General features: G+C 53.5%; 1 protein-coding gene across 1 annotated transcript in view; it reads right to left on the bottom strand.

Annotated features, from left to right (window-relative positions):
- Positions 1-17,334, bottom strand: part of FAM3B (FAM3 metabolism regulating signaling molecule B) — a 34,424-nt gene extending 17,090 nt beyond the window's left edge. The window contains exons 1-3 of the mRNA XM_073887052.1: positions 17,215-17,334; positions 10,893-11,036; positions 3,722-3,845 (exon numbers count right to left, since the gene is read on the bottom strand). Of these exons, the coding sequence (XP_073743153.1) occupies positions 3,722-3,845; positions 10,893-11,036; positions 17,215-17,233 (287 nt within the window). The 5' untranslated portion in view covers positions 17,234-17,334. The remainder of the gene's footprint in view (positions 1-3,721; positions 3,846-10,892; positions 11,037-17,214) is intronic.
- Between the last annotated feature and the right edge of the window lie 223 nt (positions 17,335-17,557).

Here is a 17,557-nt window from a genome sequence, read left to right as displayed (position 1 = left end):
AACAGGATAAAATGCACAAGAATCTGGGTCCAGGGAAATGCCTACAAGAGGAGATGGGGACAAAGCCTGGCTGGACGTACTTTAGGCTGCCATGCAGTCTCAGGAGGGTTCAGCAAGGCCACAAGGGCATCTGGAATCCACGATGGCCCGCAGCAGAGCCTGCATCTTCCAGGAATGGACCTGCTTGGTGTCCCTCTGTGCTCACACAGATTCTCTCCTTCACCAAACTCCCCTCGGGCTCCCCTGAGCTCCTTCTTTAACTAGGCCTGACTTTTGGACTTCTGTGTTAACCTCTGCAGTGTCCAGTTTTAGAAGAATTCTGGTAAGTCAGTTTATCCAGATCCCCCTCCTTCTGATAGCTGATCATCCTCCATATCTGATTGGGGACCGCACCCAGATGATGTCTGATCGCCCTGTCTTCAGCAAAACAAAGGAGGAGTCTAGGAGAGTGGAAGGTGCTGCAACCTAGAAAGAGGAGCTCCAACTCCAGAGAGGGATACAAGGTCATTCCAGGATGACAGTGCATAGGAATGCCAGGCAACAGCTGCATGGTGCCCCGACAGCAAGCCTGCTGACCCGAGTGGGTCAGAAGGCTCCAGAAGATGAGCCTGATGAATATCGGATGTGACATTAGATTTATTTTCACTGGAGGAATGCTTAGGGATTAAACTGATGTAAGTACACGGAAAACCAAGCAAGCCAACAACAAACAAAAATCAAGGGTGTACAACAGTCGTACACGACATGCTTCAGCCACGCAGAACCTTCACTTAGCCATGTTAAAAAAAAAAAAAAGCAAATAAACCTGGAGGCCACCATTTGACTATGTCACCAAACACTCACAGTCACATAACTGAAATGCTGACTCTGACCTTAAAATTAAGCTTTCCCAAGTCAGTGTGACTTTTCAGTTATGAACAGGTAATGAATGTACATCTCCGGTAACAAATCACACTAGAAAACAGTGTGTTTATTCCTGCTTCGTACACGGAGCTGTGACTACTGAGGTCTGGACTTCCGACCACTGTTCTCCAACTGTTCCTCACTAGATAAAACATTCACATCAAGTAAAGCCCTTTGGATTTTCTTTTGGTGGTCTTAATAATGCAAATGCTGGATCTTGATCAAACTAAAATGGCACAGTCGGTACGATAACTGAATCAGGACCATGGTGAGGAAGAAGACAGGAGTGTCAATGATGGAAGATTGCTCACCTACCGAGTGGCCGGTCCACAGATAATGCCTAACATGGAAAACCAAGAAGTGTGAGCATGAGCCTGCTACGTGGAGACGGGGAAGGAAGGAGAGTCGGAAGGTGGCTGTCCCCAGGGAGGGCTGGTTGTGCAAAGGAAATGAGCAGCAGAAAACTGCTTGTCTTTCTACATAAACATATCTTTTCTTTATAAGATGATGAGATCGCCACAACCCAGCACTTTTTACTCCATGAGTTGATTACAACGAAACACAGTGCTAACCCAAGCGAGTCACTCTCCTTAGGTCTCTGCTCACGTTCACTCCTCTGTTCCTTTAACCTGCTTTTATTTGAGTCTCTCCTGCTTTACACCACACTGTATTCTAAAGACCATGTGGAACACTGTTTGAGAGCAGGCAAGCTGCATTTGGGTCCCACATGTTCATATAGTGAGCTGTCCCATTAGCTAACCGGGTTCAAGTTGGTCTACCCAGCACATCCATGGACGCCAGTGGCTCTGCCACTGAGTAGCTGTGTGCTGGGGCGCTAGTTACTGAATCTGTCTGTGAATCCATTCCTTGTCTGCACGGTGGGGATGACAAATGGCACCCTCACAGGAAGTCACGCGAAGCTGATGTATATGTGCGTTAGTCTGCACTAGGTAAGCATGATGCTCTTGCTCTGAATGGTCAGGGGAAGGCTTCGGGCATCGTGGAGCAGTGGAAATCCCAGGCTCTCGGGTCTGACTTGGAACAACTCCCCTTCTGGCGCCGTGATTCTGGATGAGCGTCTCCATCCCACTGTCCCTGCCCGCTCCCAGGTCTCCCCGCTTCTTTACCACGGGATCCCGCTCGGTTTTCAAGCTGAATCCCCCACCTTGTCTCATCCACGGACCTCACTGACAATCCCATTCAAGGGTACACTCACCTCTCAAACTCCGCGGCCCCACACAAAATTACCATTTGGCATTCACCACGGATGCTGGAAAATCTGTTTGCTTTCTCCAGGTGTTACAGTTCTTGGTGGCGAGGGGAAAGATGTGGCCACCTGGGAGACACGTGACAGTGTCCAGAGACATGTGTGGCTGTCACATCTGGATGGGGTGGCCCGTGGTATCCAGCAGGAGGACGCCAGGATGCTGCCACCCCCGCATTGTCCAGCATACCCCCACGACACAGAGTCGCTGGCCCGCAGTGTCAGCAGGGCTGAGGTGGAGGACCCTGAAGTGTGGACGCAAGCTCCTACAGCAGCAGAGCCACGTTTCTTGGCATTACTGGCCCACCGAGCGCCCTACCCGGGGGTGCGTGCAGAGGAATGTCTACCCCGAAACTCCCTGGCTGAGTGAAGTAGGCCTTTGGTAAGCGATGGACCTGCAGAAGGGAGTGTGGTTTCCACTCACCTCCCAGTACGGACTGGGGGATGTGCCGGGACCAGTCAAGGAGCGGAAGCCGAGCCCAGCACGGCTCGTGCCCAGGGGGCCACACACACTCCTTGGGAGGACAAGGACGCTGGCAGCGAGGGCCGAGGGCCGCCACGGTGATCCAGCCGATGACAAAGGAAGGTGCACCCAGTTTGGGGAAACGGGGTGCATCACAGGGAAAGACTTCCTCCCCAGTGCTGGGAACAGCCGGCGCTCGGTCTCCTTTGTAGTAATTACTGTGTGGCCTAAGCATCCTCAGGCCAGGTGGTACGGATTGAACTATGGTCTCTCAAATCCGTATGCTGATGTTCTCACCCCTAGATCCCTGGGATGTGACCTTATTTGGAGGCAGGACCTTTAAAGAGGTGACTAAGTGAACATGAGGTCCTTAGGGTCAGCGCTAATCCGTACGACTGGTGGCCTTTTTAAAGGGGGAGTTAGGACACAGACACGCGCAGAGGGATGGCCACGTGAGCGCACAGGCGGACGGCCTGGGACTGACTCTCCCTCACCGCCCTCAGAGGGAAGCAACCCCACCCAACCTTGACCTTGGGCGGCCAGCCTCCAGACCGAGAGGATGCACGTCTGTCGTTTCAGCATCCGGCCGGTGGCGCTTTGGTGCGGCCGCCCGAGCACGTGCAAACGCTAGGCCGGGGCAGTCCCAGGTACCGGGACTTATTTAGGCTACCATGGGTCAGCCAGTCACACAGACCTGGAGCAAGGAGGGGCGGGCTGCCGAGAGAGACAGCCCGTGCCTTACTCCCTGACGGCGGGGCTCACACAATAAAATGGAAGCGACCCTGCGTCTGCTGAATTTTGGTGTTTCTGTGACTTGGAAGGGTCAGGTTCAAAGACAAGCACAACATATTTGCTTCTCCTGCAGTCAAAGGGGAGTTCCACGCAGAGATACACCCAGCCCCAGGGGGCAGTTTGTCATCCCCAGGGAAGGCGGAGGGGCATGCTCAGTCCCCCGTGAGGCTCCCAGCCTTTGCCCGGGATCAGGCCCGTGCCTTTCCCTCCCGAGGGCAGACGTAGTGACTGGCCCACCCCGGAGAAGGGAAAGAACCGAGTGGGACAGCTATGTTTTCTCCTTCAACATGGGTACTCACAGCTCATCTTCAAAGCAGATTTTGGCATACTTGTCCTTGCCGCCCCCGCTGAGTAAGCGGTAGGCATAGGTGTTCAAGGGGCACGGGGTCCAGTGGTCACATTTCTGCCTTTTAGGGGCTGGGGCTGCAGCAAACAAGAATGGAGGAGTCAGCATCATGCAACGATTTATCGGAGGAACCCACTGCCCAACCGTGAACGGCAGGCCTTCTATCCTGGGACTTCACGCTGGCAAGTCCTACGGGAGGGCAGCAGGGATCACCAACTTCTCAGCAGCAGCGTCAGAAATTCCCCTAAAGATACAGTTGATTTCATCTGCGTTTGTCTAACAATAACAAACATGCAGAAGGGAGGGGATGTGGAGTGAGCATCACAGTTTCAGAAGGGTCAGCCCCCTGACATTCTTGGCACGCAATGTGTATTTCGTATCGCAATTAAAGAGAGCTCCCTCGGGTCTGAGAGTGCTGGCGAGCAAAGAAAACAGCCATGTATGGAACATCTATCCAGCTTCTGCATTTAAACACCCTGCAACACGCATGTGCGCGCACACGTACACGCCCAGACCCCACTCTCGCCATGGCGGACCCCTCTCCTTTCACTTGAGCCTGAGGCACTGGGCTCCTCTGTGGGGGGTGCGATGAGCAGGCCAGGGAGAGGGCTCCCCAGCACTCCCACACTACAGGGCTCAGCACCTGGGGAGGACTGGGGACCTGCCCGAGGCTGCCCCTCTGCCTGCTGGGTGCTTTGTGGCCATGGCCACCACGTGAGCCTCCCTGCTCACCCCAAGGCATCGGTGGCTGTCTGTCACTGACCACGGATCCCCCCACGAGGGGCTCAGTTCAGGTTTAAATCCCAAGTCCCCAGTGCAAAGACGCAGGCAGTGCTCTGGCTCGTCCTGTCTCACTGGAGACGTGGGCTGCACTTCTGCTGTCGGGCACACGGCTGTGAGGTACAGCTGGCTGAGTGGTGAGACCTGGAAGGCCTTGCTGGGGGGAGTTGGGGTGCACACAGACACCGTGAAGGCCCAGCCTGCGGCCCTGCTGAGCCGGATGGGGCGGAGCTTCTGGGTGAGCACGGGGAAGCCGGGGTGCACCCAGCCTTGGGGCCCCAGGTAGGGGTACTAGGGAACACAGAGCGCTCCGGGGAGCATGCACCCCTTCCCAGCGTTCACATCACCCCCCTCCTCACCTGCCCCACCCCCGAGGCTGAGCTCCCCCGTTGTCCTGTTTTCTTTCTCTTGGCACACTCAGCGCTCCAACATCCCATAGTTCCCTTGCCCCATGAAGGCAGGGATGGTGGCTCCAGCCCCAAGGTGGTGTGCGGTACACCCAGCTGCCCCAGTGTTTGTTGGCTGACTAAGTGGATATCTGCCCCTCAGAGGAGGAGAAATCTCCCGACGTCAGAGACTCTGAACCCTGTCCCTGCCCTGAGCCCCATGCAAAAGCCACGAGGGATGGCGAGGCTTTCTGAACACCAAGGGCTGTAGCTCTGGTCCACCTTTGCCAGTTTTTCTTCCTATTAGTCTATTTTTTTAAACAAGAAAGGCCCATGGGATTTTACTTTTCCTAATTTAATTTCTGCAGAAGAAAATCAGAAGTAATAGAAAAGCAAAACGAAAGGAAAAAAATCCCACATATCTTCTCCCTAAAGAATCTTAACTGTTTTACTCTTTGGCATATTTTCTTCCAGACTTTTCTATGCATACAGAGGGCATCTGCAAAGTTGGCAAACACAGATTAAACATACTTAAGCAGTATGTTACTCACGTAAATTTTCAAGTAATATATTCCCTATGGTTTTTCTCAATCTCCAGATTCCTAAATTTAAAGCAAGGGGTCCAACCATTAACATGAAAAAGTCCTATAAATACAGTATATTCAGTGTCTCTGGATTTGGGGCACTATAGGATATTTATTTTGGCTCTTTATTAAAAAATTTAATAATAATACCCATTACTTTAAATGTGGAGGTAATTTACCTAAAAACACATTGAGCATAATATTTGGAAAATGTAACATACTGTTAGATGTGTTCTGGGCGCCTGGGCGGCTCGGCTGGGCGTCTGCCTTCGGCTTAGGTCGTGACCCCAGGGTCCTGGATCGAGCCAGGTATCAGGCTCCCTGCTTGGCAGGGAGTTTGCTTCTCCTTCTCCCTCCACCTGCAGCTCTCCCTGCTTGTGCTCTCTCTCTCTCAAATAAAATCTAAAAAAAAAAAAAGAAAAAAGTAGCTAGGTCCTGTTTCCTGACTTGTGGACATCCTGTGTATATAGCCAATCTAGAGAAAATACTTTTTTTTTTAAGTTGACTTATTTATTATTTGAGAGAGAGAGAGAGAGCACGTGTGTGCAAACAGGGGGAGGAGCAGAGGAAGAGGAAGAGAAGCAGACTCTGAGCCTGATGCGGGGCTCCATCCCAGGACCCTGAGATCATGACCTGAGCTGAAATCAAGAGTCGGTCGCTTAACCGACGGAGCCACCAAGGCGCCCCTAGAGTGAATACTCTTAAAGTGGGATGGATCCACATTTATTCTACCTGTTACCTGCATTGCCTTAGTGTAGGTAACGCTATCCCCTTAACAAGCACACAGACTCGCTCACTTCTGGGTGGACCCTGCTGTTCCCCAAATGGAACCCGCCCTCTGCTCTCAGAGAAGGACACTGTTTGCAGGTCCTTTTGCCATCATCACAGGCTGTAGGACTGTACTGGCTACGTGATCCTCTCAACCCAATGATGAAAAGGACCTAAATCTGTCCTGAATGTGCTGGGCATGCTGACAGGTGTGACGTGTTCACTGGCAGAGGTGGATGGTCCCCCATGTAGCCAACAGATCTCAAGAGATAAGGCCATGAGGGCACATCGTACCTCCTGACCCCCACAGGATATGGTAATTTAGAGACAGCACCACAGCAGATTAATACCAAAGTGTCGAGGGTAACAGGAAAAGGTATTTTGCTTTGTTTCAAAGCCAGGAGCCAGGACTCCACATGGGAGAGGGACCTGGGTGGAGCCGGTCAGGAGGAAACATAGGGACTAATGAGACAGTGTGGGCTGAGCCCCAACCTGAGCGATTTCCTATTCTCCCTCCTGCTGGTGACCCCTCTGCTCCACCCGGCTGGGGCTCGGAGACAGGAAAAAAGTGACCAGTCCAGCAGAGCAAGCACAGTACTGGACAAGACTCAGCCTGCCCATCTCTCCCACCTTCTTAGCCCGGAAATTCTCCCAAAGGCCTGAAGCTGGAGTTTCCCAGTGCCGCCATCCCTGGGGGGCTCATACGGATAATCTCCTGTCACCTCCTCATCCGGTGGGGTCAGCAGCAATCCAGGCAAGGGCCCTGCTATCCACATGGCAACCAGCATCACTGGGCGCCAGAGCCCATGCCTTGCCAGGAGTGCCGAGGGCAGGTCTTCCAAACCTACAGCCCTGCCACTCAGAGGCCCCAGCGAAATGTGGGTGCCATTCATGTGGGTATGCACAGGTGCATTTTCCACAAGGGAGGCACTTGATTTTCATCAGATTCTCCAAGGACAACGTGGATCTAGTGACCAGGGATGACACGGAGGTGGTATTTTCTCGCAGTACCTGGGAACAGTTGGGTAGTCTGTGCGGCATTTCAAAAAGGCTCGTTTAACCCTCTACCCATTCCCTAGAAACCCACACTGTCATTATGGGGCCAAAGATAGAAGATCATATTCTTTATTCGGGGTGGGGGTGTGGAGATGTAGACACATCTTCTCAGAAGACAGAGCTCTCTCCAAACCCTGCCTCTTCCCCACCACGTTCCTCACCAGATTCACTCCCTAATTCCCAGGTATTTGTTCCAAAAATATCTGTTAAATACCAGATACTGTGCTACATTTAGGTCCTCGGCGCATTTTCCTGAAATTTCTTTCCCCAAGATCGAACAGTAAAGCCCATGTGCATACGTGGGAGCTGGTGCCCAGCCAGGAGGACGGCGGGCCTGCTCCCGTCTCCTGAAGAGCCTGCCCGTTGGTTTAAGTACGACCCGGGGCCCTGATCGGCCACGTGGCTCCAGCATGGTGGGCCTCCTGCCGTGAATTTCAGCCTTAGAAATCATTCTCTTACTGAGGGAAGTCTTACCTTATTTCTTATCCTTACATTCGCTAAAACAAAAATAGGTTCTTAGGCTCCACGTTGAACCCATAGATTTTTAATTTCCTGGAGCAGGGTCCAGGAATCTGTCTTTCTGAAATACTTCCTGATTTGGGAACTTACAGAACTGTGTTCCTGCTGCGTGTGCCAGGCAAACAAGAAGGGTGCTACTGGGGTGCGTGTTCGGCCACATATCAGCCACGTCAACTTGCCTCATTTGCTCTACATGAGATTAAAGTCCAGTCCGCAGAAATAAAAGCCCAGAAGGCACTCGAAGAGTGCTGGTCTCTCTGACAGTCAGGGATAATGATTTCTTGGGCGTCCCGAGGACGGTGAAGTGGGAAAGACTGTCAGCGCACCAGTTCGTCCGGCTGGGTGGTGCCAATGTGGGGGGAAGGATGCCGAACCCCACGGAGAGACTGTGTGGGCACGGTGCTGTGTCACCTCCCCTGGGCCTCTGTCCCCATGTCCCCCCAGAGACAGTGGCCTGGCTGCTTCTGTGCCCTCGCTGCGGGGGCATGGAAACGGGAGCCAGGTAAGGTCGTTAAGGCCCTAGCAGCTAGCGTGGTTCTCTGGAGGACGCAGCACCCTGCAAGGGAGGGTTCATTTTTGAACCAGAAAGAGCCTCAGACATAGAGACACTGGCAATGTCCCTTCCGCATGACAGAGGAGGGATCTCGAAGGCAGTGACAACTAGTCAGTGGCAGAATTAGAATTAGAAGTAGTTTTTCTGGCTTTTTCTTGCGACGCAGCCACTCAGTGGTTGTCAGCTCATTCCATCTTGGCTGAGAATCTAGGAAGGTGGCTCAATGGAGCTGATTTGGTTGGCTTGGTTCCGTCTCACCAGAGCTTCTAAGAAAATGATTCAATGGCCTCTCATCTGAAGTACACGGGAGAAAATTTCAACAGGGTTCTCCTTCTACTTACTCTCCTGAAACCGACCTTTGAGGCCTGGGTTTGCAAGCTGTGTGTAGGGGTGTATGTGGCTTCCAACCAGACTCACTCATTCATGGATGCACAAATTCTCATTATATAGACACTTATTGACAAAATACTTGTTAAACACCGCATGCCGTCCTCAGCTCTATGGGGAGAGCAGTGAACAGAGTAGCTCCCATACGGTGAATGCAAGACAGAAAGCAAGCTAGGATAGATCATCGCTGACTGTGATATGTGCCATGTGGGGAACAGGCATTGACAGCTTCAGATGTATACAAAAAACTCCCTGCAAATCAACAAGAACAGAACCATCCCACAGAAAATGGGCAAGGCACAAATTCGAGATCTACAGAAGAGGGGGCGGGGCACGGGGACAAAGGCCTGGTGTTCACAGTTGCAGCCTGCCCTGAACGGCCCCCTGCCCCCCACTGAGAGGGCAGCACCTTTTGGCACCAAGATACATGTCCATAAAATAGGACAGCTGGTTCTGCGATGAGGTATTCAAACATAAAGATGTCCTGAAACACCTCAGAGGGGTTGGGGAGGACTGGCATGGAAAATGGGGAGATGGGGCAGGAGAAAGTAAAACCTGAGCAGCCTTGGCCCATGCCTGTGGGGGTAAGGGTGGAGCGACACTGAGGCCTGTGGGGAGACAGGGAGCCACGGGGTTCTCTGTCCTTCCGGGCGAGCAAGCCTCTTTCATGAAGGAGCCAGACTGATGTGAAGTCCTCTCATTCTGTATGAGGAATAGGCTGACCCGGAGCAGTCAGCACGTGGACGCCAAACAACGGCCAAGGGTCCGCAGAAGGAAGAGAGGGGGCAGGTCTAGAAACCCAGGGAGATTCAGGGGGCTCGGGATGAGCGCAGATTTACAATCTCGTAGAGAAGGCAGGGCAGGGGTGGGGGGGCAGCATACAACATGAGGATGGCATGCACCCAGGGGAGCACAGACTTGCAGGGTAAGAATTAACTTCAGAAAACCCAAAGCCAGGATCGCAGGGCCTCCAAGGCTGCACAGGGAGTTTGGTCATTTTAAGGGAATAGTTTAGGGGGCGCCTGGGTGGCTCAGTCAGTGAAGCATCTGCCTTTGGCTCAGGTCATGATCCCAGGGTCCTGGGATGGAGTCCCGCATCGGGTTCCCTGCCCAGTGGGGAGCCTGCTTCTCCCTCTGCCTGCTGATCCCCCTGCTTGTGCACACGTGCACTCTCTCTGGCAAATAAATAAATAAAATCTTTTTTAAAAAAAATAAGAGAACAGTTTATGAAGTGGAGAAGCAACCATGGGTTAGGGTGAAAGCCCAAGATGAGGGTGGTGTGTCAGGGCCAAGCGCAGGTGGGCTCAGTCCAGGCGGCCTCGGCCATGCGGGGGGATGCTCAGTATGTGTCTCTGGCTCCTCAGCCCCTCTCTCTCCATGCCCAACATTGATCTCACATGCCAACATGCTCCTTCCTCTGCTTCACATTGGACCAGATGTGAGGAGTCACTGAGGACGTTTAGAACAAACACTCCCAGGAGGGTGTCAGAGTCACTCTGCTGAGCCAAGAGTAACAGAGGTTCCCATGCTGACGGCAGCAGCTACGCTCATCCTTGAACCCTGTCCAAAGCCTGGGATCCCCATCACCCTGGGTACTCCACAGGCACGGAGGAATGCAGGTGTCCAAATCATCACCCAGTTCTTTGTATGTGTGCAAATTAGTTTTCTATAATCTTTTCTGTATTAAAAACATGCCAGCATACCTATTTACAATGAGATTCCAAAAAGGGGTATAGTTTACTCCTTGAGTGTCCCACCTGTTTTCCAATGGAGATTCTAATGAAGATTTTGTGATTTCACTTCATTCCCAAATTAAGTTGTATGCCAAATGAGTATTTTTATTTAACACATCTTGGAAATGAAGTTTCTTTGTTTTCCTAGCAGCATAATTTGCCTTGGGGTCTCGGGGGGATAAGCAGGGGTATCTACCTTGGAAAGGTGTGGGAACTCCTCCTCCTCCCCCCCCCACTCCTCCCCCCTTCCCCTCCTCTTCACTTTCGTGATCATCACCTTCATCAACATAAAATGGCCAGCTGGGGCAGAGCTGAGGCCAGAACCCACACACCACCGCAGCTGAGCTGTGGTACTCACCCTTGAGGAGGGGCTTCTTGGCGATGCTCCGGATGCTATAAACAGCACTGGTCAGGGATACCTCTGGAATGAGCTCTGCGAGCAGGTACCCGGAATACCAGGCGCATATGGAGGCAAAGAAGAAGAACGCCGTCTTCAAAGTGCCTGGGGACAGACAAGTCGCCACTGTGGATGCCTAGGAGACAGGTGCCTCCATCCTAACCCCACTTCCTGCATCAGCGTCTGCAGGGTGTTCTGAGACGTTCGTCCCGGGGAAGTGGCAGGTGGGTAAGGGCCCGCAGGGGTAAGGGCTGTGACGAAGCCACGCAGACTTAGCTGGCATTGCTAAGACTACGCATTTGAGGTTACAGCAACAGATAATAGAAACAAGAAATGAATGCTTTCTATGCCAAGTTTTTACATTTGCTGTTGGTCTGGGTTTTAGAGCTTCCTCAGATGCTAACATCAGTGATTCATTAGTGGCCTCGTGACCCACCACGCCTGACACAGACCAAAAGTGGCTCATCCCTTGGTGAGGAGGCTTTTGGAAGTGGACTGCAAAGTCCAGAGGGCAGGGTCTGTTTTGTTTATGCTGAGAATAGCACCTGGCGCCCTGTGAAGATGCACAGGGTCCCCGTGACCGTGGGAAAAGCCACCGAACCTGTAATTATCATCACAGACCAGCTTGCAGGGAAACCCAAGTTTTGCAGAAGCAGCAAATCCCTGCAGGTAATCTTTCTGGTTGATTGGCTCTGGTACCTTCCTCCCAATTTTTTAAGGAAAAGGCATTACCCACTCCTAGGTCACGGGAGGCCTAGGGGACAGCTCCCCACCCCTTCACAGACAACCTGCCACCAGGCCTTTCTGATTTTACCCCTAAATAGCTCAAAGATCGGGACTCGATTCAGGATCACCAAAAGGGCCACAAGGCAGGAATGGCTGCAGGCCCAGCACAAAAGGACAGCGAGAATTTCTCCATCAGCATTTAAATATGTGTTCATAGGTCCAGTCCTAAGAACTAAGAAAAGGAAGGAAAGGAGGGAGGGAGCGAGGAGAAAGGAGAGGGAGGAAAGAAGGGAGGGGAGGAGAGGGACCTCACACCTGACCCCACAACGTCCTGTGGTTGCCTCACTCCTGTAACCACTCGGGCCACCCCCTCCTACAGCCTCCAGGCCTCCCCTCCCACTCCACGGCTCAGCGCAGCTGTGCTGGTCAAAGCCTCCAAAGTCCTCGGTGCTTCCGGCGCCCCGTCCCCCGATGACAGGCACCCCTGTGCATGTGCCCCTGGCTGACACCCACACTCCTGACGGGGCTCCCAGGGTGTGGGCACGTCCTGGTGTTCTCTGCTGGCTTTCCCTCCCAGGGCACAGCCTGGGCCTCTCCTCCGGATCCCAGGATTAGCTCGCCCAGACAATCCTCTGAGTTCGGTGTCCAATTGCCAACCTGTCAGTACCCTGGGATGTCCCAGAGGAAAACCCTTCATTTTCTCCCGCTCCCCAGATCTGTTCCTGACCCACGTCTGGCCCATCTCAGTGGACGGCTGGGGTCAGGTGCCAGATACCTGGGATTCTTCCTTTATTTCACACTTCCCCTCCCAGCCCTGATGGAATCCATCAGCCAGTCTCCTTGGGTTTACCAAAACCATAAATCTCACCTCCATAGACTTTTCTTCATCTCTACTGCCTCCTCCCTGCCAGGCCACCACCATTGTTAACTCTGCCCTCTCGCTGGCAGTGAATAAAAACTCCACACCCGGCTGTGCTCCAGACAACGCGTGGACTTATCAGAGCGGATGTAATAAAGACTGTATCTCAGCTTTGTCCCAGTTCCTGGCACAGACAGCCTAAAACCCTTGGTATCCCCTATCTGTTAGGAGCATCTTTTGTTATTCATAAGAGGCTCCTTTCGACCACAGCCCAGTCTAGGCTCAAGAGGTGACGGGGTGGAGGAGTGTCCTCAGGTCCTTAGATAGCTTTAAGGGAGGGGCTGGCCATGTGATTGGAGGGTTGGCACTCTGACCTCCTGGAGGAAGATGAAAGGGAACCTGAGCTGGTTATGTGACCAATGACATAATTAGACTCAAGAACTCTGGACTCCCAACGCTTGAGGCTGGGCACCTTTCCAGTAGTTAACACACAGATGTGAGAGGACGCTGATGCACTGTGACCCCAGGGGGTAGAGGCCCAAAACTCCGAGGCCGGGGCCCTCCTAGTCTTCTACCCAGAAGCTTCCTCATTGGGCTGGTGCTCCAGATCTGTGGACCATCCACAGGGCATGTGTCCTCCAGTCCGTGTGCTTGTGCTTGGGGGCGACCCGTGAGCTCAGTGGGTGGCGCTGATAGAATAGGGTGGGACGCTTAGGTTTCACTGGGACGAGTTGGTCTTTTTCAAGTGTGCACTTCCACATCTAGGATGTTCTTCTGTTTTCCAAACCATGCAGCCCCTTAAGTTGTTAGAAGGTTATGCAGGGGTGGGACAGGGTGGTCACTGCAGTTTGCAGGGCCAAAGGGACACCTCAAAGCTGAGAAAACCAGCCACAGGAAACAAACTGAGAGCCATGGGCGTGGCTGACTCTGTTCCTGCAACTCCTCTGTTTTCTCTCCTGGGTCACACTGATCTACTAGAGCCTCGGCCCCGTCCTGCCACGTACCTTTGTCTGAGTCTCTGCTCTCCTCCGTGACCTCCAGCCTTCTCTCTCTCCCTCCACGGCTCCCCCTACCTCAGTGCAGCCTGCCACATACCCTCACATCAGCCCTTCACACGCTTTGTTGGCATTGCACGCCAAGGGTCGTCCCCCTCCAGGATTGTGCCCGCACACCAAGACATGGGTCACAGAGGTTCCAGAAAATTCTACTGGATGCACGCCGAGTGAGCAGTGTGGAATGACTGCTGGAAATGGAGTCAGCACCAACAGTGTCTGGCTCAAAGGCAACAGTAGTCCACTGTGTCCTGTGTGTGTCAGATCACAGCTGGACTATTTTGTCCAAGTGTCATATTTAAAGAGGACAATTGGCAACCCAGAGATTCTTTGCAGGATCTTCTAGTCACCACGGCTCGTGTGAAGTCTTTGAGCACAGGTGCTGTTTAGCTTGGAGGACACTGAAACAGAACATGATGCTACCCTCCACATGTGTAAAGGGCAGCTACACAGAAGAGAGACAGGGTTCTGCCCCCAGCTGAACAAGGACACATGAACCGAACTGACGGGGAGGGCCATGAGGAATGGTACAAGCATCCTCGTACGCACAGCTATAAACTGTGGCTGGCCTGCCCTGCAAGGCAGTAAGCTCCCAGCCCTGGACACTTTCCTGCGCTCCTGGGAAAGCTGTAAAGTCCCCGTGCTTCAGGTGAGGGGTGAGCCAGTGACGTTCTGGCTGGGGTTGGCCGAGAGAAGCCAAGACCTAGAGCCAGAACCACCTCCAGGCGGGAGGGCAGATCAGGCAGCACAGACTGGGACCAGTCCACCACGACAGTCTGGTGGCTCCCGCCAGCAGGGCGCTAGACCGGCAGCTGGTGGGCAGGCCTTACAGTCACGGAAGTGTCCAGCTACCGGGGGAGAGGAGAGCAGGCCTGGAAGCCCGGACAACGCCCACACCAGCTGGGGCCCAGCCAGTCTCGGGGCTGGACACCTCTGTCAGTCCCTGGGGTGAGTGCCCACCAGGTAGGACCCGAAGCAGTTTGCTGAGATAGGCTCAGACCCTGGGCGGCAGAGAAGAAACCCGCGCCCGAGCGGGGCACAGGTGAGGACTCATTTGGGAAAGGTGGGAGCCAGACTTCAGCTAAGATGGCTCCCTGGCCCTGTGTGGGAGGGGGTCCAGCAGCTTCCGATGAGAGGTGGGGGCGGGGAGGAAGTATGCTGAGTTCAGGAACCTTCTGTGATCCTGTAGCCAGGATCTGGTCTCTTCTTGTAAAGTAATAAAGTCATCAGCGGCAGCTGACACACATGTCCTCCTGCGGGCTTCCAACCAGCAGGTGTCACAGGGGAGAGTTAGAGCAAAGGCCAGTTCCAAGCAGGACAGGGAGTCAGCGAAACTCCTCTTCAGAGACCCCCCACTCAACCTGTATGTGTGCCTGTACGTGTGTGTCCTACCCTCATCCCCACCCTCAGATTCTTGGGGTCTCAGGTTGGCCCCGGACCCTTCCCTTACACTGGAGAAGGCAGCAGTCCTAAAACCAATTTGCACTAAGCCAGGCTACAGGTTAAGGGGATCTCAGGGCACCACTTACCCCTCCAACCTTGGGACCCTGAAGAGGGCAACTCTGAACCCCTAAGAACACACTTTCTCTGGTGGGATCTCCTTCAACATAAAGTATGATGAGGAAGCTGTTTGTCACTAGCAGCCTTGCCAACATGAACCCGAACCCCCTCACCCTGGAGGTGGCCTCACCTGCACCTCCTATCTCAGGGAGGGGGCAGCGAGGGAGGGCTGAGGGTGGACGAGCCTTACTCATCCTCCTCGGAACTTGGCGGCTTTGCGGCTTCAGGCTCTGCTGGCCTCAGTATCCACTGTTGTCATTGTCCCGTTGACTGAGGCTTTTTGGCAGGAAGGCTGGGAAGTGTCACACCTGAAGCTCATAGTAGGTTTGGAAGGTAACCTGCCTTGGAAGTTTCACACACCAACGCCCTACTTTTGAGGAGTTAGGACGACAGCTATCAGGCAGCTGCCCCATAGGTGAACGGTGGTGGAAGCTTCACTTACTTCATCCATTCCATCTGAATGTCCCTCCTGTGAACTTTCTACCTGGGAAACACCCAAGGGCTTGACCAAACTATCCAGGAAAATGCTGCATTGAGAATGTTGCCAAATCCTGAGCTCACAAAATCCAAAGTAACATGGTTCTGAGCTTCTGCAGGTGACTCTCTCTTAACCACACACGTCCATATAACTACAGATCTGACGATACGTCAAAGCTTTATGCAAAAGGACCACATGGGCCATGAACGACTCACAAGGGCCATGTGTGAAAAAGGTGTAGGTAGGGGAAAGCAGTCTAAGAATATTCAGCATTTTCCACCAAGTAGCCAGCAAAATGTTCTAAGAATATAGAGATAATGAAAAAAAAACTTCCAAAATAGCTATCATGAAAATAATGCCCCAAGGGAGATGTTTTCTCCCCCAAAAAGAGACATGTATTTCCACCCATTTATCCTACAATCCACACAAGTTACCAAAAACACTGCTGTTCATAAATAAACAGTTTTTTAGAGAACACAACTATTTCACACAATAAAGAAAAATCTGAAAATCTGTCTTTCCAAACTTTGGGAATGAAGCCGCAAAGGTGGTGTTTAGAACTTTCTGGAGTATGACCACACAGCTGGAACGGTGCGCCCCAACGAAAGAGGATGGTTTAGTCTACCACCTCCAGGCAGACAAGCTGCCCTCCCGGGAGGGGGAGGGGCCACTAAAGAAGTCCAGAGAACTTCCATTTCTGAAGTTCCCATTTTTGGACAAGGTATGCTGCCTTGCTCCAGGAGGAATCCAGATTCCTCAGATTATAGGGAGGAAACAGGAAGTACAAAGGTGGGCAGGTTAACCTGGAACCCCAGAGCGCCCTATAAGGTGAGGCAGGCAGGCAAGTAACCATTGGTGGAGGCCAACGACAGAAGGGCAGGCTTTGAGAGGCGACACGACTGGTGGAATGGCTTTTGTTTCTTCTTCCCTTTTTCCTATTTTTCCCAAGCCTTCTCAAGTAATTTGATGTTTGGAAAACATAAGAACGGCCTTATAAAGAGATGCTAGCAGAAATTTTATAGTCAGTGCCAATGGGGCATTCCGCATTCATCCGTCCCCACCCCCCCCCCCCTCCCCCCCCCCCCCCCCCCCCCGACTTAAAAAGGCTGCCTCACTCTCCCTCACTTTTCATAACTTCCTGGGCTGGTCAGTTTGACCTGTGGCTAGTGACCCCCAACTCCTGCCTGAGCAGCACCAGGTGGAGCCCACAAGGGCCTCTACTTCTCAGCTGGCAGCCCTTTCCCGGCGGCGCATGAGGTGGGGGGCGGGGGAGGGCATCCCGGCAGGCACATGCCCTCCCCCGTGGACGGAGCCCCCTCCGCTTGGAGCTCTGCCTGTGCTCACCTGCTACCTACTTTCCAGGCAAAGCATCAGACTCACGGAGCCGGGAGACGGGGTGGGACTATCTGCACGGGAAACCCAGCGAATTGTTCCCTGCCCGAGCCCCTTTCCGCATTTCTACTCCCAGGGCTAGGAGAAGACCCGGCCCCAGCACCTGCCCCGCCCTCGGGCTCGCGCCGGGGGTGGGGGGCTCCCAGGAAGGACGAGGGGGCGGCTCTCCCCTGCCGGAGTCCCCTCGCCCTCCTCCTGGGTGAGGGTCGCACTCACCCGCTGTCCCCCGGCGCATCTTCCAGGTGCAGCTCTCTGGCGCCCGGAGCGAGCCTCGAGGGGTCCAGTGACGACAGAGATGCACCCTCGGAGCGGCTGGCGGCGGGGAAGGAGAGCAAAGGGCGGGGAGACCGGGCCTGACGGAAGTGCGGGCCGGGGCGCGGGCCGGGCGGGTGCTGACGGGCCAGGTGCCAGCAGATCCGGCAGGTGCGGGCCAGCGCCCACGAGCTCCGGACCTTCAGCCCAGGAGGGATGCTCCCTCCGCCCGGCCGACAGGGGGCCGGGAGTAATGAGCAGGGTTTGTCCCCCCCTTTTAAAAAAAGATTGCATTTATTTATTTGAG

The sequence above is a fragment of the Callorhinus ursinus genome, unplaced genomic scaffold, assembly GCF_003265705.2.
Source record: "Callorhinus ursinus isolate GAN/ISIS: 27379988/994484 unplaced genomic scaffold, GSC_fseal_2.0 scaffold75, whole genome shotgun sequence".
NCBI classification, from domain to species: domain Eukaryota; kingdom Metazoa; phylum Chordata; class Mammalia; order Carnivora; family Otariidae; genus Callorhinus; species Callorhinus ursinus.
The sequence above is the reverse complement of the archived record's forward strand: the minus strand, read 5'-3'. Positions and strand labels throughout refer to the sequence as shown.